Source organism: Anas platyrhynchos, chromosome 19, assembly GCF_047663525.1.
Source record: "Anas platyrhynchos isolate ZD024472 breed Pekin duck chromosome 19, IASCAAS_PekinDuck_T2T, whole genome shotgun sequence".
NCBI classification, from domain to species: domain Eukaryota; kingdom Metazoa; phylum Chordata; class Aves; order Anseriformes; family Anatidae; genus Anas; species Anas platyrhynchos.
Window position 1 is genome coordinate 9,494,340 of NC_092605.1, and position 21,408 is coordinate 9,515,747.

At 59.8% G+C, this 21,408-nt stretch overlaps 2 protein-coding genes and 1 long non-coding RNA gene across 10 annotated transcripts in view; 2 read left to right on the forward strand and 1 right to left on the reverse strand.

Moving 5' to 3' along the window:
• USH1G (USH1 protein network component sans) overlaps window positions 1-10,006 on the forward strand; it is a 22,426-nt gene extending 12,420 nt beyond the window's left edge. For 2 of the 7 annotated variants that reach the window (XM_038165364.2, XM_038165366.2), the window contains 4 exons: window positions 220-313; window positions 554-1,707; window positions 7,639-8,880; window positions 9,609-10,006. In XM_038165364.2, coding sequence (XP_038021292.1) covers window positions 1,544-1,707; window positions 7,639-8,880; window positions 9,609-9,612 — 1,410 coding nt within the window. In that variant the 5' untranslated portion in view covers window positions 220-313; window positions 554-1,543 and the 3' untranslated portion in view covers window positions 9,613-10,006. Of the gene's footprint in view, window positions 1-219; window positions 1,708-7,638; window positions 9,241-9,608 lie in introns of those variants that run through there. The other 5 variants (XM_038165367.2, XM_038165368.2, XM_072025893.1 and 2 more) reach the window with 3 other exon arrangements.
• Window positions 1-15,613, reverse strand: part of OTOP2 (otopetrin 2) — a 22,586-nt gene extending 6,973 nt beyond the window's left edge. For both annotated transcript variants that reach the window (XM_021267139.4, XM_021267138.4), the window contains exon 1: window positions 15,328-15,613. The gene's annotated coding sequence lies outside the window, so the exon portion shown is untranslated. The remainder of the gene's footprint in view (window positions 1-15,327) is intronic.
• LOC139999111 (uncharacterized) lies at window positions 12,861-19,975 on the forward strand. Its single transcript, XR_011804191.1, has 4 exons — window positions 12,861-13,001; window positions 14,174-14,359; window positions 17,768-17,932; window positions 18,714-19,975. It is a non-coding gene; the product is annotated as an uncharacterized lncRNA (long non-coding RNA).
• The last annotated feature ends 1,433 nt before the right edge of the window (window positions 19,976-21,408 follow it).

Below are 21,408 nucleotides of genomic sequence, written 5' to 3' on the forward strand. Positions count from 1 at the left end.
AGTCTGCAGAAGCCAGAGGCACGCAGACCCCCTGGGCTACGCGCACTGATTTACTCGCCCTCATTTGTCCTTAACAGCCAGCAACAGAGGAAAGAGTGTTTGCTGCCTTGGGCAATGCTCCCTATCCCCCGTGGGAGCCACCATACAGCACGGCGGTAATAACAAGCTTAATTAGTAATAGGACGAGAATCATTAAATAACCTGGGTAATGAATTGCAGACGTTACTGCGCTGCTTTTCACCTGAAGAATCCCAGCGGCAAATACCTCTGTGTCGGCTGCATCCATCAGGACTCGCCCGGGGAGGCCGAGCGGGTGAGTACAAAGCCATCGGTGTGAGGAGCCCTGCAGGGTGCTTACAGGTGTCCCCAGGCAGCCGGCACCGTGACTCAGAGCTGCTCACCCCGGGGTTAATCACTGCAGCTCCTGCAGGTGCACCCGGGGGCTGCTTGGGGGCCGCACTGCTCTGTTTGGGCATTTTCTTGCTTAGAAGGATAAGCTGCATTTCTCTTTGGTTTTGCTCCTTCTCATGCCTCTCTGTTCGTTACCTTTCAGCCTGCTCTTTCAGCCTTTCTCCTTTCCTCTGTCCTCCCTTTCTCGCTGCCCTCAGTGGCTGTGTGCCATCCTAGGACCTCAGCGGCAGATGTGGGATCATCCCTGGAGCCCCCCATCTCCACAGCCCCCCATCCCCAGAGCCAGGGCACTTGGCCAGCAAAGCACCGGGGTCCTGCAGGGAATTCCTCCTCCCTGGCAGCGTGGCCCAGGGGTTGCAATGCTCCTCGTGGCACAACGTCCTGTGACAGCCCCGTGCCTCAGCAGGTGCCCAGGCTCAGCTCGGTGTCCCCTGACAGCAGAGGGTGCCCCGGGCCTGGGAATCCTGTGGGAGCTGGCCCTGGGGTGGAGGCATTGCTTGGGACACTTAGCACCCTGCAGAAATTTAGTGTTGGTATAAAGGGTGCTGGAGGGTGGCCACAGCCCCTCTAGCACATCGTGGCAGAACTGAGGCATGGACAGGAGCAGTTTGGGGCTCCTACAGCTCCCTGCTGCTCCCTGGGGAGCTCCGATGGGGCTGTGGGTACAGGCAGGGGGCTCCTGCTCCATCAGCCCCCTCCCACTGCCCCACTGACTGCGAGGGGCTCAGGAGCGGATATCAGCAGGATACGGCCCGTGAGACTTCTGTGCAGCTCCGTTTAGGGGGGATATTTCATCCTTACAAGCTCTTACTGAGTGACCCCGAACCCACAGTGCTCTGCTGAGCCTGGCACGGCGATGCTGCTTAATTGGAGCTTTTAATGTGCTGCGGAGCTGGCGCGTGACAGGTTCCCCGTGAGGAGCCGCCAGCACCGGAGGACGTTTAGGACCCAGGGGAAGCACCGCAGAGCGTGGCTGGAAGGAGCCGCTGCCTCCCCGCCACGACTTCTCAGGTGTCCTGGCACGCCGGAGCTGTGCGGGGCCAGCTGGGCCCTCCTGGCAGCTCCCCGTCCCCATGCCCACCCCGTGAGCCCCCCGCGCACCCATGCGCTCGCCCAGGGACCGCTCGGCACCATGAACGACCAGTACCACCGAGCAGCCCGGGACGGCTACCTGGACCTCCTGAAGGAAGCCACCAAGAAGGACCTCAACTCGCCAGACGAGGATGGCATGACCCCGACCCTCTGGGCTGCCTACCACGGCAACCTGGACGCCCTGCGCCTCATCGTCAGCAGAGGGTGAGTGCTGGTGGGGGCTCGGTGCCGCTCCCCGGGGATGGGGTTGCTCAGACCCCATCTTTCCCCCTTTTCCTTGCTCTCAGGTCAGCGTGGGTGCAAATGCTCCATGAACTGGTGGTTTCTGACCGTAACGCCTCCCCTCCTGTCCCCAACTCATTATATTTTGCTCCTTGTGGTGCTTTAAGTCTGATCCTGTGCTCCTGGTGACCACCCTGTGTTTTTCCCAGTTCGCTGCCCCTATAACTGCCCGTGGCCCTGCTCCTGCCCCAAACCCCTCCTGCAGCTCCCCAGGTAGGGCTGGGTCCCCCCTGCAAGTGCCTTGCAGTCCTGGGTCAGGTCCCGTAAGGGCAGGCAGAGCCGAAATGCCAGCACATCAGGTCACTGCCACAAAGGCAGCCCTTAGCCCTTCTAAATGAGGGGACAGCGACAATAAGAGCTCCTTCTGTCCCACAAAACGCTCGCACAGAGGGACGTGTGCCGTGCCAGCTGGCAGCAGGTGATGCTCCTCTGCTCTACCCAAAGCTGGGTCTGAGTGTGTGCCCCACCAGCAGCCTGTTCTGGACGTGGAGCCTGGGAAATTTAGGAGCAGATCCCCCAAGAGCAGATTTCTTCCAGCCCTTTGTTGTTGGTTTTTTTTTTTTTTTTTTTTCTTCTGATATGGAGGAATAGTGCTGGGTTCGGGACGTACACTGCACCTCCTGGCATGGGCTCGGTGCTCCTCCTGGGTCAGGGCTCAGCGGGGCCGTCAGCTCCCACGCTGAGATTTCCCTGCCTGGGCTGTGTTTGCAGCTCGCCTTTGTACGAGGTCGGCTGTGTCTCTGCTCTGCCTGTTCCTGGGCTCAGCACCTCCTGATGCTCCGGTCGGCTGGTGTAAAACCTTCAGCCTGGCCCGCTGCGTTTCCAGGCAGAGCTCTGTCACACGTTGCTGCCCTTCCATGGTAAAGGGTTTTCTCTTCAGATCTGGGCTGTGTGCAGTTGGTTTGGGAAGTCCTTGAGTGCCTGGTGCATTAGGGGAATGCTCAGGAAAGGATGTTCTCAGGGCAGGCACCGTGGGAGGTGATGCCCCAGGGCCATGCAGCTGCATTAGGAGCTGCTCTCCTGGGTGCACCCATCGCCTGACTTGTGGCACGTGGTGTCACAGCCACCGGGGGACAAAGAGGGGGCTGTGGGACTTGTTGGGTGCAGCTTGGCAGCGATTGTGCCCAGCACTGTCAGGAAATGTGAGAGACAGAAGCAGAAATCTCCTCCGAGTTCTGGGAAGTTGCCATCCAGAGGGATGAGGGCAGGAGCTCCGGGGATGGGACCCTGACAGTGGAAATGGTTCCAAAGATGCTCTGATGGCCAAGAGCCTTTTTGGAGGGGTGTTTGCCCACAGCCCACCCTGTGCTGCCCCACACATCCATGCCAGCAGCTCCTGCCTCTCCACGATCCCAAGGGCTGCTTCACCACAGAGGGGCCCCTTTCATAAATTCACATTGGATCAAAAGGTCCTCGTGGATGTGTCTGCGTGCAGCTTGGCCGCTGTTTAATTAACAGCCTAACATTCATTTGCTCCTGACAGGGAAAATAGCACAGCAGAGGCTCGGTGCCCTTTAGGTGATGGATGGGGCAGTGAAGCACTTGTCTGTGGGGCTGCAGGGCGCGTTTACAGCCGTGCGCTCATCTCCTTGCCCAGCACCATGCAGAAACTGGTGAAACCTCCTCGTCCTCGCAGCCAATGCTGGATGCATGAGAAATGGAAAAGCTCCCAGGCAGGGATACTGGGATTGAGGGGAGATGGGGGGCCTCGGGGGCACCTGGAAATGCCCAGTCCTTCTCACCAGCACTGCGCAGTGGTGCTGGCACCCAGAGCAGCTGGTGAATTGAGCTCTGTGGCCAGGCTGTTCCCAAGTGCCCCAGCGAGGCTGTGGGGGCAAAAATCACTGCTCCTGCCCCCCTGGCATTTAGGGTCAGCTCGGCTCCATCTCCAGCGAAGGAGCTGTGCTCGTGTGCCTGTGCGTTCAGCAGGTAGTGGCATGGGGCTGAGGTGGGGACAGGGAAATAAAGTCCAGCAAATCTGTTGGTGGGTCCTTGGGGAAGGTTTGTCATCTCAGCCTGCAGAGAAGGGGTGATGAAGCGGGCTTGTTGCTCCATCCAGGCTGGAGCAGGAGAGATGGTGCTGTAACAGCCGGGGACGTGTCTGTGCCTCGCTGCCACTTTTGCAAGGAGATGGAGAGCAGGGATGGGATGGAGGCATTAGCACTGCCTCATCCTTCTTGTTAGCAGCACAAAAAGCCTTTTTCTTCCTCCTGGCTGAGCTCCAGCGAGGGAAACAAACCCAATTAGTGTGACGGCTGGGAAAAGAGAGGCTCGCTGGCATTTAGTGTTGCGGATTTTCAGAGGCAGTAATTCCTCAGCGCGGTTCATTAGCACCGCTGTGCTGCTGACGGGCGTCTGCCCATCTCCAGGTCTCCAGGGGCCCACGGGCCCCTGCTGGGAGCAGCAGGGCTCCCAGCCTTGGAGTGGCCCACAGGGAGCTGAGGATGTGGCTTTAAACCAGACAGGCTGGAAACCAGGGCTGCACATCCCTGCCATGGGGCTGGCAACCACCCTGAGCAGCACGGTTGTGCTTTTGGGGAGCTTCCCCTGGGGGATGTCCTGTGACCATCAGCCTAACCTAAAGAAGCTGGTGCTAGATTTGTAGGGATCTGAGCCTGTTGGAGGAAAGCTGAATCCTGTGCTTAGCACCAGCTGGGCAGAGCTTGGGATGCAGGACCTACGGGATCCCAAATTCATCTTTTCCGCTCTGTGCCAGTCTCTGCTTGCACCAATGCCCTGACTGCTGAAGCCATTTCCGTGCTGAAGCTGTCTGGGTTTTCCTCAAGCCATAAATGATTTTCTCCTCTTCCCATGAAAAACACCGCTGCGTGTTTTGCAGGAGCTGGCTGGCTCCTTGTGGATCAGAGGCCCTGATCCTTTGTGCACCTCCACAAATGTGCCTGCCGGGGGCTGAGCCAGCCCATCGCCATCGGAGGAACTCTGCACGTGCGGCCAGGGAAGGACGAGCGTGAGTGCCGGTGGATTCCCAGGGTAATTGGGATCCCACGGGGGAAGCAGAGGGGAAAAGCCGGCAGGAAGGGAGTGAGCGTGCGCGTCACGGTGAGAAGGCAGTGACTCAGGAGATGCACACGTCCACCCGAGGGGCTCAATTAACAGCCTTTTTAATGATGATTATTACGGGAGTTGACTCAGCACCTGACAATGCTTTGAAGCTGAGAAGCGCTGCGCTTCACACCTGTTATTAAAATGCGTTCCCACTTAGTGGACCCTGCAGTCAGCATCTGCTGGTGTGCAGCGCCCTCGAGGTGAAGTTTTGCCCAGGCTGACACCCGCCAGAGGGAGGGCCTCGTGCTTATTATCGGCGCCAGATCACACAGGTCTACTTTGCAAGTCACCATTCTTCTTTCCTGTTTTTTAGTGCCTCCGGCAGACATTTATAGGACAAAGGGACCTAGAGATCTAATTTTGCTCTAATACTTTTGTTCCTAGGCAATGGAAATGTCCAGGGAAAACTCGTTTTGATGCTCCTTCCTCTCACTTTTTCTCTGAAGCAATGAAAAGCAAAGCAAAGCAAACCTTCAAATATGCATCCCCCGGGACCTCTCTGGCTTTGCTCTTTGCCAGCCAAACCAGGCCCTGAGACGTGTGTTAAGTGTCTGTATGCTTGCTATGGGGAGCAAGATTGCTTAAGTCCCTGTCCAAATCACCGGTCCCTGTACCTGTGGGGAGCCTCCTGGTGCCCTGTCCCCCCTGGCTGTGCCCGTGGGAGCTGGCACAGCTCCGTGTGCCCACCCAGAGCACACGGAAACGAGCCAAGGACCCTTCACGTGCCAGAGTCCCACCGCCAGCTCCAGCAGTTCCAGTTTCGCTGGCTCTTTAATCCAGCCCCATCAATAATTTACTCCTCTCTTGCAAATCATCAAATATTTATCCCCCCCGTGAATTTCCCAGCCTGGACATGTCACTACGAGGGTAGACGGGCAGGCTAAGGAGTTGCTGCCCTGGGAGCGTGGCGGTGCCGCAGGACCGGCTGCTCTCCTCCCCTGCTGGCTGCACGGCTCCTCAGTCCCTGTAACCTGCTGTCCCTCCTCCTCCCTGGTGTTCTTCCAGGCCTCATCTTTGAAGCCTTTCTCTGCTTCTGTAGGAGAAGTTGTAGGTTCTGGGGGCTGTGCTCGCAGGGCTTGGCGAGCTTTCTGGCTTGGTTCCCTTCCACGGCGTTGAATCTTTTGACCAACTGTTGCTGGATTTGCCAGCAAGCTCAAGTTGTAGACTTACTAATTTCCTACAAGTTTTGTGAAAGGAGGTGTGTGTTGGAGAGCAGCTGCAGCTGTTTCCACCACAGGCATCCGGCCTTGTGCTGGAGCTGGAGATGCGAAGCAGCTCAGCTCTTGTGATCGCCGCCGTCTTTCTCCAAAGTACCTCTTGTCCTCCCTCACTTGAGCGGGGCTGCAGCACACGTGGGGTTTGGGAGGGTTCTGGGCTCTGCGCATCCCAGCAGATCTCATCAATACAGGAGGCAGCTGGGCGTGAAGTAACACAGGCTGAGGGTCTCAAGGGTGCATTCACCTTCTGGACTTCTGGTTCCACCGAGGGATTTGCTCTTTCCCTTGAGGGCCTGCAGAAAGCAACCCAACGCCTGAGCTGGCCGAACCCTCTTCCAGATGCTTCCCTGCAGGCCTGGGCCTGGTGCTGGGCACCTCGCGGTGGGAGAGCAGCGCTCAGCTCCTCTGGAGCTTGTTGGGAAGGGTGGTGAGGAAATTTCAGGAGCTGAGTCATGGCTCTGCAGAGCCCTGATCCCCCGAGGGGAGCTGCTCCGGAGGGTGGTGGAGCTGCGGAGCCTTAATAAAGGCTTTGCCTCGGCCATGTGCATGAAGGAGAGCGCCGTGTTGACTGATACTGCTGCTGGCTGCATAGCATTAGCGCACTTGCTCGAGCGAAAGCTGGTGCCAGCAGGGGTGTGAACTATCTCTTGTTTCAGCAGGTCATAAATACAGAGGAATGCCAGGAGGATGGAGCTCCCTTCGCTCCTAGGTTCGTGTCTGTCCTGTAACAGAGGCAGGAGATGTGGGCAGGAGGCTGTGCCCCATCAGCAACGCTGGGGTAGGGGCCGGCACGATGCGAGGAGAGATGCTAATTGCATTAGTCGAGTGTCCGGCTCTTGAGGAGTGCAGAAACCTAATCTCCACTTTCTCTGAAACTGGATTCTCAGGATGTGCTAATACCACTGCGCTTCGAGCCATGCAATCGAAACCGAGCGTGATGCAGCAAAACCCCCCACAGAACCCCAACCTCCAGGCCCATGCCAGCAACCTCGCTCTTGTTCCCCTCCGAAGTCGTGACCTCGGGTCCCTGAGGTCCCCCAGGCAGGAGCGAAGAGGAAGGTGGGGAGGTGCAGCAGCAGGTGGATGGCATTTTGTGGCGGTGCTGCCATCCTGGTGGGATGCCGTGGTGTCCCACCCAGGGCGTGGTGGACGGAGCGGTGTTTTGGTGGAGCCTGAACGAAGCCAAGATTCGGAGATGGGATCTGAGTAGTATTTAATGGGATGTTTGAGGTTTGAAATGTAAGGCCTGAGCTGGAATCAGCCTCATATCTCAGCTCTGGGCTAATCAGAATCCGGCCTGTCTTCCTCCAGAAACTGGTTTGGTGCAGGAACACGTGTCTCCTGAGAGCTGAATTCATGTTGTGGGAAATACTACAGACTTGTCTGTCGGGCACGTGAATCCGTGCCATTGTACATGACACTTCAAAACTTAAAATTAGGTTGTAGAAGAGGAGAAAAAAGTTCATTGTACTGATTTGCCCCGCACAACTGCAGTAGCCTGTTCTTTGGGACACATCTCAGCGGTCCGTCAGCAAAGGCTGCATGCTAACTGGTTCTTTTCCTTGTCTAGGGGGGATCCAGACAAATGTGACATCTGGGGGAACACCCCGCTTCACCTGGCGGCAGCCAACGGCCACCTGAACTGCCTTTCCTTCCTCATCTCTTTTGGGGCCAACATCTGGTGCCTGGACAACGACTACCACACCCCGCTGGACATGGCAGCCATGAAGGGGCACATGGAGTGCGTGCGCTACCTGGACTCTATCGCTGCCAAGCAGAGCAGCCTCAACCCCAAGCTGGTGAGCAAGCTGAAGGACAAGGCCTTCCGCGACGCCGAGCGGAGGATCAAGGACTGCGTGAAGCTGCAGAAGAAACACCACGAGAGGATGGAGAAACGGTACAGGAAGGAGATGTCGGATAACTCAGACACCATGAGCTTCTCCAGCTACTCGAGTAGCACCTTAAGCAAGAAGTTCCAACACATGTCCATGGTGACGTCCCTGCCATACTCACAAGCCACCATCCACGGCACAGCCAAGGGAAAGACGAAAATACAGAAGAAGCTAGAGAAGAAGAAGCAGGTGGATGGGACCTTCAAGATCTACGAGGATGGGAGGAAAAGCGTGCGCTCTCTGTCCGGCCTGCAGCTGGGGAACGACGTGATGTTCGTGAAGCAGGGCACGTACGCCAGCCCCAAGGAGTGGACCCGCCGTAATATCAGAGACATGTTCCTCACGGATGAAGACACCGTCTCCCGTGCCATAAGCGACCCGGGTTTGCACATGGACTCGGCCCACTCCGAAGTCAGCACCGACTCCGGCCACGACTCCTTGTTCAACCGCCCCGGGCTGGGCACCATGGTGTTCAGGCGCAACTACGTCAGCAGCGGGCTCTTCGGCATCGGCCGGGAGGACGCCGGCATGCCAGGCGAAGGTGACACGGATGGGCTGGGTGTCAAACTGCGGAGCCGCCTGCAGCGCTCGCCAAGTCTCAACGACAGCATTGGCAGTGCCAACAGCCTGCAGGAGAGGAACGCGGAGGACCTACCCTGGGACGAGGTGGAGCTGGGCTTAGATGACGACGACGAACCCGACACCAGCCCCTTGGAGACTTTTCTGGCTTCCCTGCACATGTTTGAGTTTATCTCCATCTTGAAGAAGGAAAAGATCGACTTGGAGGCCCTCATGCTGTGTTCAGACAATGATCTGAAGAGCATCAATATTCCACTGGGCCCCAGGAAAAAGATTGTGGATGCCATCCAGAGGAGACGGCAGACTCTGGAGAGGCCAGATGTCATTGTAGACACTGAACTGTAAGTAGGAGATGGGACCATTGAGTGATAAAACCTTTCAGCAGGTAGAGATTTGGATAGTGTAAGGCCTTGTTTTCAACCCACTTGGAAAAGCAGGAGCCCAGGTAATCTCAGTGCTTCTGTGGGTGGGCAAATTCCTGCTTGTGTGGAAACGATGAGAGTTCGGAGAGGTGGCAATAGCGTTCGTTACTCAACAGCCCTCGTGTGGCTTGGCAGGACGTGAAGTCCTTGTTTGGTTTCATAACCTATATGAATGCAGACTGCTCTGTGGTCTGATTCTTCTGAGTCCCTGTAGCTGGGATTTTCAACCACGCTCATGCTTGCCTTGACTCTTCACCTTCCGAAGGCATGAAGAAATCAGCCGTGGTTGCCCAGTGGGAGCAGGCTGAGGGCAGTGCCCAGTGGCATTGACAATCCTCCCCAGGGTGCTTCAGATCTTGCTCAAGCCTTTGGGACTGCGTTATCTGGGCTGGAGTTGTTGCTCTTCTGCGGTGCTCCCAGGGTTTGGTTGGCTTGGTCTGAGGACCACAGGCCTGCCGTTGAGGTGAGCGGAAGGCATCACTGGGGTCTCCCCGCTGTCACATCCGCTGACACCTCAAACCACTGTGTCATTTGGGCTTCCCAGCCTTCAAATACCTGTGTGTTTCTTGCTGGTTCTGCTGCCTTCCAGCACAGCTCAGTTTTGGATTCCCAGGGCAGTGACAGACTTTTTCTCTTTCCTTTTACAGATAGCAACAGCAGCATTTTATTACATTTTTTTTTTTTAAACGAAACAAACGCAGTTCTAAGTTGCCAGAAAACACAAGCCAGAGACTCTCTTCCCGGGGCAGCTGAAAGCCACAGCCATCCCCATCCATCCCTCCTGCTCCCTCATTCTGCTCCCCACCTGCGGGATGCTCTGGGGCGGTTCGTGGCGTGGAGGACGGCTGCTGAGATGGGACCGGGCAGCTTCCACCTGCCCACCTGAAGGGATGGTGGTCACCAGCTCTCTGCAGGAACAAGCGTGCTGCACGTGGCTGGAGCACTGCATGGGCCGAGAGACCACGCGAAGCCATGAACTGAAGGAGCCATGCGACGGTACTTCCAAGGGGACCCAAAATAAATAATTACACATCTTCTTCCTTGAGCAAGTGGTTGATTTGGGGTGCTGGGTGGCGGCTCTCGTGGTCGTCGTTTGCTTTGGTGTGTTGTTTGATGCTCTGTTTTCGGAAGGGAGTTTTTGCTTACCTTGGTTTGAGGCTGTTCAGCTTGATATTTGCCAGCCCTGACTTCTGCCAGGGGGTGCTCAGCACGCCTGTGAGTCTGGCCCATGCTGCCTAGAGAGCAGCAATCTGAAATGAAGATGCTGTTCCGAATGTCTTGGTAGTTTCCCTTCGAAGTGCTTGCCAGATGGCTGTCCCACGGAGCCAGTGTGTCTGTCCATCTTTGGGGCTCTCGGTGGCACAAGCAGGGTGTGAGGAGGGCCTGGATTTGCACCTGGGTGCAGCACCGCTGGATCCCACAGGCGGGTGCAGCCTGGTCCAAGTGCCCCGATGTGTCCGTGCTCAGTGCGTAGCCCAGCTCTGACCCACAGCACTGGGTGTCTCATTGACCATTATGTTCAATTTCTGAGCTCCCAGCCCCTACTGCAGCATTTTATGTACAAGCCCCAGAGATGGCTCCTGGTGAAAGGAGCATTTCTGGGGTGCAGCAGCAGGCTGGGGACCTGCAGCACCCCCAGCCCACCCCTGGGCAGTGACGCAGCCAAAGGGGAGCATCAGCAGCCCCGTGCACACCAGACCCTGTGCAGGGCGCTGGCATTGTGCTGGTCCAGGCTGCAATGCAAACCTCTGGATTAGAGAAATGCTGCCCTGATCATTGGTGCTGGAACAGCTTCAGGTGAGATTGCAAAGCCACAGCACAGGGAGCACCACCAGGTAGCTCACAGGTTATTTGCAGAGGTGCAGCACTGCTCCACTGCAGGCAGCTGCGACCTGGATCACAGCAGGAATGAAACTATGGCCCTGATGATCCCTTCCAACCCTCTGCTTGCCCTCCAAGCACTTGGAGGTCTCCTGGATCTTTGGGATCCAGGCTGGGGCAGCTCACTGCTGTTGGTCACATCCTGCCCCTTGTTACAGCAGCAGCTTCCTGAGGCTGCACCCACTGCTGCAGAGAGCAGGACTTGGGCTCCTGCTGGTCCTTCCAGGGAGAAAAGCCAGGCCCAGCCCTTGCAAGAAACGCTGCCTGCTCCGGCAGGGCACGGCAGTGTGTGTGGGCTTAAATCCTGCCCCTAAGCAGAAGGCTGCTTGCTCAGCGCACAGGGAGCTGGAGGAACGGGCTCAGGTGCAGCTGGGTTTATCCAGCCTTGTCTCAAGGATGCACAGAGAAGGAATAACCTGAGCACTGCTAGCAGGCACCACGTGCTCACCCCAGCTCTGGGATCTGGCCACGCTCGTCCCTTTTTGGCTGTGCTTTCTCTTTCCTTGTGTAATGGGGGGCAGCACAGGCTGGAGCTGTAATCAGGCAGCTTTGCAAAGGCACCTCGGGCAAGAGCAGCCCTTTGCATTTTTAAAGTATTTTTTTAATAGCTAAAAAAACTTTTAGGATTTAAGTAAGCAGCCCTACATAATTCTTGGCATGACTTGCAGGCAGAAGGGTGAGCACTCACACGTGCTGCGCCCTCAGCAAGCCTGCGCAGGCTGAGGCTTTCCTCCATCCCCCTCTGAAGCCCAGGCTGCACGCACAGCAGCGCCCAGCTCACAAATGTCACAGCTCCCTCTGCCGGGACCCTGTCCGGGAGAGCAGGATGGGGCCCGCTGCCAGCCCCGGCTGTGGGGCAGTGGGGACATGGAGCAGAACCAGGACGGCCACCGGGACCCACTGGGCGCAGCGCCATAACCCCAGGCTGGTGTGCAGGTGAGATGGAGGTGGGCACCCCGGGGGTGTTTGGGGTTTCACGCTCACTGATTCTCCCTTTCTGTTCAGGACCACCCGAGCAGCTGCTGAAGTCACTCTGGTGTCGATAGGGGGACAAAGATCCCCTCTCCCAACTCGTCCTTCCTCCGGAGAGCTGGTGAAAAAATTGGGCTGAAAGGGATGCGGCGGTACCTGAGTGCTGTGGGACAGGACCCCACGAGGCTTCAAACAAGCCCAGAAATGTTACAAAGATTGCTGGCCCTGGGAATAACGTGGTCACCTCCATCACCACGGGCTGAAATCGAGCCGTGGCACCAACGCTCTGTGAGCTCGGGCACATTGCTTGGCTGTGGCTCCTCAGCTTCTTTTCGGACCATCTCCCATGACACGGGGCAGGATGCTCAGTGCCCCCAGCCTGGGACACGTCCCCTGCATCCCGCAGCTCTTGTGGTGGAGCCGGGCTCTGCTCATCCCTGGGACACGGGGAGGGGATGTGGCTGTCCCCTGTCCCCTGTCCCTGTCCCCTGGCACAGCCCGGCCGTGCCGGGTGAATCTCGCCAGTGCTAATTGCATCTCCTCTGCAGCCGAGATCAACAAGCTCCTTTTGGAGTGGGTGCTTGTGAAAGCAGGGTGGAGGCCAGGGCTGGCACACCCTGGAGAACACCCTTAAATACCCTACCAAACAGAAACCCAGCCAGGCAGCAGGTTTCCCTGGCCCTGTGCTTCCAGCAAGCAAACACCAGTATCGCGCCCGCCTGGGGGGCCGGACCCAGCAGGGAACCCATGGACCTGTGTCCCTTAATGCCCCCAACCTTCCCGTGCTGCTCCCTGCATTAAATCAGGCTTCCCATCAACACCAGTACCCCGGGTTTAGCTTGGCAACCTTCCCCCATCCACGATGGTGCAGGAAATGCTGCCCAGGAGAGGAGCCAGCACGGACACCCCGACCCCAAGCTGCCTGTAGGGTTGGCCCCAGCTCCTCGACCAAAAGAGCATTGCTCCCAGGAGTGAGGCCAATGCCCCAGCTGCAGCACGGCCCCCACGAGGGCGATGTGCCAGCACACGCTGTCACTCGGTGCCTCTTTTCTCTCCCTGTCCCTAGATGCTGGGCCCCCAGGCCACGATCTGGGAGAGGAAGAAGGCAGCCGACGGTTCTGGGGATGACTGAAGCTGAGCAGCGCTGATGCTGGGCACCAAAAAGACCATCGCCCACGGGACACCAGGTAGGTCCCACGGCTGGAGGTGACCTCGTGGAGGTGGAGGAGCCTCCCTTGGGCAGCAGCATCTCTGCCCGCTGCTCCTTGCCGTGCCCGGCGCGGTGACCGCCGGCAGTGCCAGTCGGAGGGGTGACGCCAGGGTCCGGGACCTGCCGGGCCAGCGCGTGTGTGCGCCACTTGCTGAACAATTTCCTGCCCATCCCAGCAGGGATTCACTTCCTGGCCGGGCGGCTGAGTAACGACCTGCGCCGCAGGCAGAGGGGGGTGGCCAGGATGGAGGCAGCACCATGGGGGGGGGTCCGATATGGCGCTGATATGGCCAGGGTTGGGTATGGAGCGATGCTGGGCTTGTCGTGGCTTTGGGACCCTCCGTGGCTGGTTCCCAAACCCAAACTGCCCACAGAGGTGGGGAGGTGGGCATCGCTCAGCACCGAGGGCAGAGGGAGCCTCTGAGTGGTGGCCAAAGCAAGAGGAGACGAGTGAGGTTCGCTTTTAGTGCTGGCTTTGAGCACGAGCAGGGCAAATTACTTTCTAGGTCTGCCACACGTGATTTAGAAGCGTTAGCAAATGACAGGGGATGCTGTGGGTTCTGCCTCAGAGCTTCCTGGGTCTAAAGCGAGCTCCCCCGCTACTGATGGCCCCAGCTTGCTCCCAGCTGGGGTCTGGGGGAACTGGGGGATGGCACCAAGCATCCCGGGGGCATGGGGGCTGGGCACAGCTCTGCATCCCAACACCTCTCCTTGCACTGTGCCAGGGCTGGTGGGACTGAAAGTGCCACTTGGGCACAGACCAGCCTGAATTTGCTGCCTTGCAGGGGACAGTGTGGGGAACCCAGCCGCAGGCTCGTGCATGGGCCTGGATCCCTCCCGCTGAGCACCGTGGTGCCGCTGGGGATAAACGCACTTCAGTTTGCAGCACGTGCCAGGGGCAGGTCCCCAGCTCCTTTTGCTGCTGTGCAGCGCCAGGGGGAGGGCACCGAGCATCCTGCGAGCCCCCGGTGATGCCGTGTGTCCCACACAAAGCACCCAGAGGTGCTGGGGCAGAAGCCCTGGAACCATGCTGACACCCGCTCCTCAATGGCCCTGGCAGCAGCAAGACGGGGAGGGCACCAAGGGCACAGGCACAGGGTGGGCTGTGGGACCACTTTAACCTCTGACAACATTTTTTCCCCACTGCAGACACCGAGCTCCAGCTTGTGAGCGTTGCCTGATGCCAGAGCAGGTCCCTGTGGGGCCAGGAGCAGGGGACACCCGCTGTGCCGGGGGGTGACAGCAGGGCCACCCGACCCCACCGTGGGACTGCACCGGGCTGGATCAGCAAGCACAGGGCTGCAAAAGGAACCCAAATCCACCCGCACCCACACAGTAAGTCCTGCACGAGCATTCAAGCCCTGGTGCTGCTGAGATTTCCTGCGGGTTGCCCCCAGCTCTCCCGGACCCCAGGCTGCGGTGCAGAGCCGGTCTCACCCGAGGCTGGCCCTGCTCTCAGGAGGGGTAGGGCTGGGTCTGGCTGGGCACAGCATCGTTTCCCTACCATTCCCTTCGTTTCCCCACCATCGTCTTGCTTGGCTGCATTTCTGCAAATCCTGAGGATGCTGCCCCAGGTGGCTCTGGCTGCATTTTGGGGACAAACCCACTGATGGGACTGCCAGGCTCTGTGTGTCCCCATCCCAGGTGCATGGCGGTGGCACACACGAGGGTGAGAAATGTCGAGGAGAGTGCAGGCACTGCAAAGAGTTGGCAAAAAGCCTGAAAGGAGTAGAGGAAGGATCCTGACCTAGGCACTGCTTTCACCCCTGATGTGACAACCCCTGGCCCTTCTCACAGCCACAAGCGACCCCTGGGCTCAGCACCAACCCCTTGGGTGAGCGTGGCCACGGGCTGGCACCTGGGGCAGCCGCAGACCACAGCAGAGGGGTCATCCTGGGCTGAGCTCCCCAAACCTCCACGAGTCCATGAACTCTCAGTGCTCTCATGGTGCTGTCAGCCCCGCGAGCACCCCACATTTCACCCACCACAGCCCCGTGCCCCACGGGTTTTGTGTTTCACAGCACGCCTCCCCGGCACAGGGGGGGGGTCTCCAAGCGCAAAAATTCCTTGCGAGTTTGGGGGAAGAGCTGCAGCAAAGCCACCCGCATGGGGACAGAAGGGGAGCGATGCACCAGGCGGCCGCTCGAGCTGCTGCCTTCAGAACCGGCGGCCCCATCCCGGCTCAATAACCGAGCTAACGAGAGCCGCTGTCAACGAGTCCGCAGCTCCCCAGCCTGCGCGGGGAAGGGCGAATCACAGCGCCGTGGTGGAGGCACCGAGGAGGAGAAACCTGTTTCACTGACCTTGCTCCATCACTGGCGTCCTGGCACCGCCGCGGCCGGGTGGTGAGGTGCGGGGCGCAGGGGGCTCGGGCGCCGTCAGTGGTGCGAGGGGCAGAGGGACCCCATGTCTGGCAGGTCGGGGGCTGGGGGAGCTGGGGACAGCGGGCGGGATGGTGAGACCCCGCTCGGCTGATGCTGATGAGCTTCAGCTTTGCCTTCACCTGCCGAAGCCTCGCTCCACCCCTCACCTGCTAATAAAGCCTCCGCCGCGCCGGTCCCTCCTTTGGCACTGACTCACCGGCTGACCCAGCCCAAGCCTTCAGCTGCCCCGCACCTCCATTTTCTGACCTACAAACCAGGGCTGATCCCCGCCGCGCTCCTGCTCTCTTACATAAGGCAGCCGGGTGCTCGAGCAAAGCCTGCAGCACTTTGCAACCCGTCAACGGTACCCGCGAGCCCCACGGGGCATCGGTGGGCACCCAGCAGCGATGCACGAGCCTGGCCACTCATGCCAACACGTGCACGGGCCCCGACTGCCCATTTCTTGCATCCCCTGAGGATGCTGCGAGCTGGCTGCTGGTTGCACCTCCGGGTGCAACCTCCCTGGGCTCTTTCCCTGCTTCTTGCAGCTGGGAAGGGGAGGCGAGCGGACGGACGTGTGCTGTTCTTGGCACGGCATCCTGCCCTCTCCAGCCCTGGGGAATGCCTTCGCCCTGCTGCCCTGGTGCCCCAGCCCGCCTCCAGCACCCCGAAACCCAGCTGGGCGGGTTTGGGAAACGCGCCAGGGATGCTGGGGTGTTGGAGGCTCTCTGGGCACCCGCTGGGCTGTGCTGGGCTTGTCTGTGCTGCCAGCTGGGGAGCAGCCCCGGCCGCATCCTGCCCCTCTGTGCTGCCTGTCCATGGGGTGGCCGTGCCCTGGGGGGGTGCCGTTCCCATTAAAACCCCCACAGAGCCCCTTGGCATCGCCCTGCACCGCTGCACTCCTGCAGTGCGGCTGGGGAGGCTGAGCCGTGGGGGTGAGGAAGACGCTGGTCTCTGGGAAGGAGGAAGAGGAGGGTTTGAGGCCGGGGCACGCTGGGCTCTGTCTGCTTTGTGCCACTGGGGCAAAGCAAAGAGGGCAGAGCTTGGTGCCCCCCCGGCTTCTGCCCCGTGGTGCCAGGTCCAGGCTCCCCGTGCGCCTGTCCCAGCTCACCACCCACACACCAATGTTTCTGAAATTAAGAAATAAATTCGAAATTAAATACTGAAAGCATAAAGACATCATCTGGTTGTTTATTTGCTTGCTGCCTTCCAGGAGAAGGCGATGGGGACAGTCCCCAGGGGCAGGACGAGCACCCTCCTGTCCCAGCAGGGTCTGGGTGTCCGCAGGGGCACCCAGGGGGCTCGGGGATCCCCAGGGTGCAGGACCCCGAGCTTGGAGCCCTGGGAAAAGCTGCGGTGCCAGCACAGGCAGGAGGCAGGAGCCGGCCGGCGCTGCCTGACGTAAGAGGTTACACAAGCCCACGCGGGCAGGCTGCCGGCAGCACCGCCGGCTCATTTGCTGCCAGAGCCCTGCTCCTGCTCCAGGAGGGATCTGTGGGAAGGGGGGCAGCAGCCCGGCCCCATCCTCATGCTGGGCATCCCCTGGGGAAGCCCTGGGGTTCGTTGGCACCCCGGAGTGAGACCCAGAGGGATACACGGGCTCCCCAGGGGTGCAAAAAGGAGCACTGCAGCATGCACAGAGAGGCAAAAGCTGGTTTGGAGAGGGTTGGGGAAGTGCTGGTGTCCACGTGCCGTGGCTGGGGCAGCGGGCTCTGCCTCGGGCGAGCAGCTGGGAGCTGGCACGGCAGAGCAGGGCACGGTGCCGGGATGTGGTGCCGAGCAGCTCAGCCCCGTTGGTGGTGTCAGCGGGAAGCTCCCGGCCGGACACCCGACGACAACGTGCCAGGGTGAGCTGCCGTGCTCAGCGCCTCCTCGCCCAGCGGCACGAGGGCGATAGATCAGCCCCAGGTATTCGAGGCAGCCAGCCCGGGGCATTACTCACGCCCGGGGCTGCGCTGGGCTCCAGGGGCAGGAATGTGCCGTGCTCAAACCGCCTCTCCCCGGGCAGCACCAGTCCCGTGTCCCCGTGTCCCCGAGCTGGGGCTGGCTTCATCCATGGGTGACGTGGAGTGGAGGGTCTGGGAGCTGCGGGTGCCTCCTGGGGGGCTTGGGGCCGCTAGAAGTTTTTGGGGGGTCCTGCCCCTCAGGGGGGACTGGATTCCCTTGCCTGTCCCAGGCACCAGAAGGGCACCGAGGGCTGGAGGAGGTGACACGGGGGGAGCTGAGCACCCCGGGTCCTGTCACCCCAAGGGCAGGGGGTGCCCTGGCAGCAGCATCTGGGCACGGCAGCACCGGGGGCTGATGGCTGAACAAAAGCATCTTTTTATGCTGTTTTTTTTTTTTTTTTTTTTTTTTTTTCTTCTTTTTCCCGAAATTAAAGAGGGGGAAGCCAGCAGCACTTTGTGCCTCCCACCAGCCCCGTCTGGCCCTGCCATGGGCAGAGCATTCCCTAGGGACGGCTGGAGATGGGTCTGACTCTACCATGCCCCATGGATGGACGTCTAAAACCACTCACGAGGTTGCTGTGGACACGTTTTCTGGAAAGGTAACTTTTGGATGGCTGGACCTCTCGCTATGGGAAAGGGAGGCCCAGTGTTTGGGGGAGCAGAGGCCCCGGGGATGTTTTTTGGTGTGATGCACAACATTCAACCTTCGGTTTTCTTTTTGTGGGCAGTTTTCTCCCAGCCTGGAGCTGTCAGATAATAAATCCTGGGTGACATTTGCTTTCCCCAGCGTGGTCCGTGGGCTCAGGAAGCCGTGGGTCCATGCGCAGGCTGAACGCTGGGTTCTCAAAGACTTCCCATCACCTCCCCGGGCACCGGTTTCTCCCCTTTTCCCAACAGAGCCCGAGCCTTACTCACTGCTCTCCCAACAAGCCACCCCCGTTCCCAAGGGCATCACCTGCACCGTGCGGGAAGGCGACATCCTTCTCAGGAACAGGGCTTGTGCCGGGCACCGCGGCTGTTCCCAGAACCCCGTTATCTGGAAATCCCACTATCAGCTCCTTGCCGTGGCCGTGCCTGGCTCCAGCTGGCTGCAACCCAGCGGGGACGTGGGGCAGCTCCAGCCACCCGCAGGCTCCTTGGGGCTGGCGCTGCTGGTGGCTCCTCGTGAGCCCGCTGCCTGCGCTGGGGCAGCCTCCTGCTGTGCCAGCCGCCCGCTGCCGCCGGTCCCACCGCCACGCCGTGGGAGGTCGGGCTTATCTGCGTCGTGCCGGGCTTGGCTGATTGTTGATTGTTCTTTTTTTTTTTTTCCCATTCAGGAAGAAAGGAGGAAAAAATAAACCTGCTTTTTTATTTATTTTATTTTTTCTTTTGCCCCCGCAGAGCTGCCATTTGATTCTCCGTTTCCGCCCAGGCTCCATCCAGCTGCCCCTGTGCCAGCAGCAGCTCGTGGGCATGGCAGTCCTGCACCCCGCCGGCTGAAGCACTCGATTTAGGGCTGAGCTTCTGGCCATTTCACACCTAGCCATGTCCCTGAGACCCCTCTCCCCCTGTACCCTCCAGCCCAAGGGCCCTCAAAATTTAAGGGCTTCAGCACCGGCAGGTTCCAGCTGTGCTGTGAGGACAGTGGTCCCCTGGGCCATGAGGTCCCGGTCCCCCAGGCTGGCACAGCAGCCACCTCTACCTGCCACGACAGCTCCCGCCACCCACAGTTTAGCCGTAACCTGGTTTCTATTCTAAGCCCTAGATATTATTATTATTATTTTTTTTTTCCATGGCCTCCTCCCTCTCTTGCTTTGCCCCACTTTGCCCTCCCGAAGGCAGGCACTGGGGCACGGCGGCTGCAGCTGACCCTGATCCCAGCCAGGCCTGGCCGAAGCCAGAAACAAAATCAGAAATAAAATCAGAAATAAAATCAGAAATAAAATCAGAAATAAAATGTTGCCTGGGTCAGGGTGGCTCCCAATCCTCGGACTGGGATCACTGAGCAGCACCTTGCACGTGCCCGGATCAGCCCTAAGGGACGGGAGAAAGCCAGAGAAGCGGGGCTGGGGAGACTTTGTAGCTCTGCAACCCCCCTTGCAGAATTTAGCAGCTTTTGTGGTGTTTGCATCTTCCTAGGAGCCTGCAAAATGCCAGCTCGCTGTGCCCGGGGGACGCCTGCTTCACCCCCTGCTCCTGACTGGGGCTGCTCCGCACCTCCCGTGGGCTCTGCCAGATGTTCCCGCAGTGGACTGGGACCCGGAGCACCGCGGCTCCAAAGCTGTCATTAAGCAGAGTCCCTGTTTTTCCAAGCTAACTGGTTTTATGGGTCTGGCCGTGCTGATGAAATAGCTGCCAGGTGGTGCGTGAGTTATCCCTGTGGCTGGCGAGGTGCATCCGAGCGCTGGCGTTGCACACAGCCTGCCCTCGGTGCGCTGGCACCCGCAGCCCGCTCCGGGGGGCCGCCCCTGCCCCAAAAGATGGGGGGCTGTTCCCCGGGGTGCTGGGTTTTGGGCAGCTCAGCTTCTTTTCCCTCTTGCAAGAGACGGGAAGAGGCAGGGAGGACGCGCTGGGTATTGCCTGGATGTGTCTCCAGGGCTACTGGGGACACGCGAGGACGCGGCCAGAGCCCGTTCCCAGCCGGGGGGAGCAGGGACCCACCAGCAAACCCTCTCCCCAGCCCTGCTGCCTTGACCATCGCCTTCCTGCAGGGTCTGGAAGCAAGGAAATAGGCTGCTAGCACGCGAGACCTGCCAACGCTGGCCGTGTTCCTGGAGGCCGGCGCGGTTCGGGCAGCCCTTTGGCTCCCACCCAAGCCCGCAGCCCGCAGCAGTGACGCAGCGCCTCGGCTTCCCACCCCGGCCGGGCGGCTCGCGCCCTTCCAGGGAGGGCCCCGGGGGCAGGTTACATCACGGCCACGCGTGCCCTGCCTTCCCCTCTGCCCGCCTGGCCCCGGGTGGCCTCGTGCTCCCCGCGTGGCACCGAGGCACCGAGCCCCGCTGCGGCGCTGCGCCCGGCACAGGGCAGTGCCCATCCCGGGCGTGGGGATGGCATCGTGCGGCCCTTTATCCAGTGGATAGGTGCTGTGTGAGGGCTGCTTTGCAATCAGGAGGCAGGTTTTGGGGGTGTATTTTTAATGAGCACAAAGCTTTTTATCTCGCAGGTGTTTCTGGTTTCCGTAAGGATCCTGTTTGGTATCTCCTGAGCAGTGACAGAGTCGGAGCAGAGGTTCCCGTCAGGGCTTATCTCTGTTTTCCTAAGCCCAGGCAAACACAACAACCCAGCCAAACATGTCCCGATACTCCTGGAGAGGAAAAGGCAACGGGATTTTGGTGCCAGGCTGTGCCCTGCTCTCCTCACCCGTGTCCCTCCTCATCAGTGGAGCTGCCCAGGAAGCCTGGCTTTGAAAAATAAACTCGGCGAGCGGCACCACCATTGGTGCAGCCGTGCTGAGCCGTGCCGGGCTCAGAAAGCTTCACAGTGGGCTCAGGACCCCCACAGGGTCCATCCTGCCCCGTGTCCCTCCCCGTGCCATGGTGCCAGCGGGCTGGGAGCGTCCCTTGTTCCTAGAGAGGGCCGAGGACGCAGCCTGGAGAGCCTCTGCCCGTGCGAAGTGGTAAAAGTTTCATGTGGGCGGCCGGTGCCGGGGACCTGCCCGTGGGGCTCAGCGCCTGGCCATGGGGACACGTGTGTGGCCCTGCTGGTGGCCGGGAGGGCACGGCAGAGCAGGGGGCCGGGGCTGGGCAGTGCTGTGTGTATGAAAACTGTATTTAATTCCTGGGGCCCATAGCGCGCCTCTCCGATGCGCATCGTGGTGCTGTGAATAAAAAGCCTGGTGCTGGCAGCGAGCGGCTACCTCCCCACTGCATCACCCCCAATATTTGGCCACCAAATGGGGCTGGAGCCATGCTTGGTGTCCTCCTCACCCGCCGGGACCCAAATTTCCCTCTTTTTGGGGGCAGCAGGGGATGCAAAGAGCGGTGCCCGTGCAGAGCTGCGGGGTGGGAGGCTCGGCTGCGTGGAGCGGGACGGATCCTGCAGCGAGCCCCGCGTTGGGTAACACCTTGCCAGGCGGTGACGCCAGGGACCGAGGGGT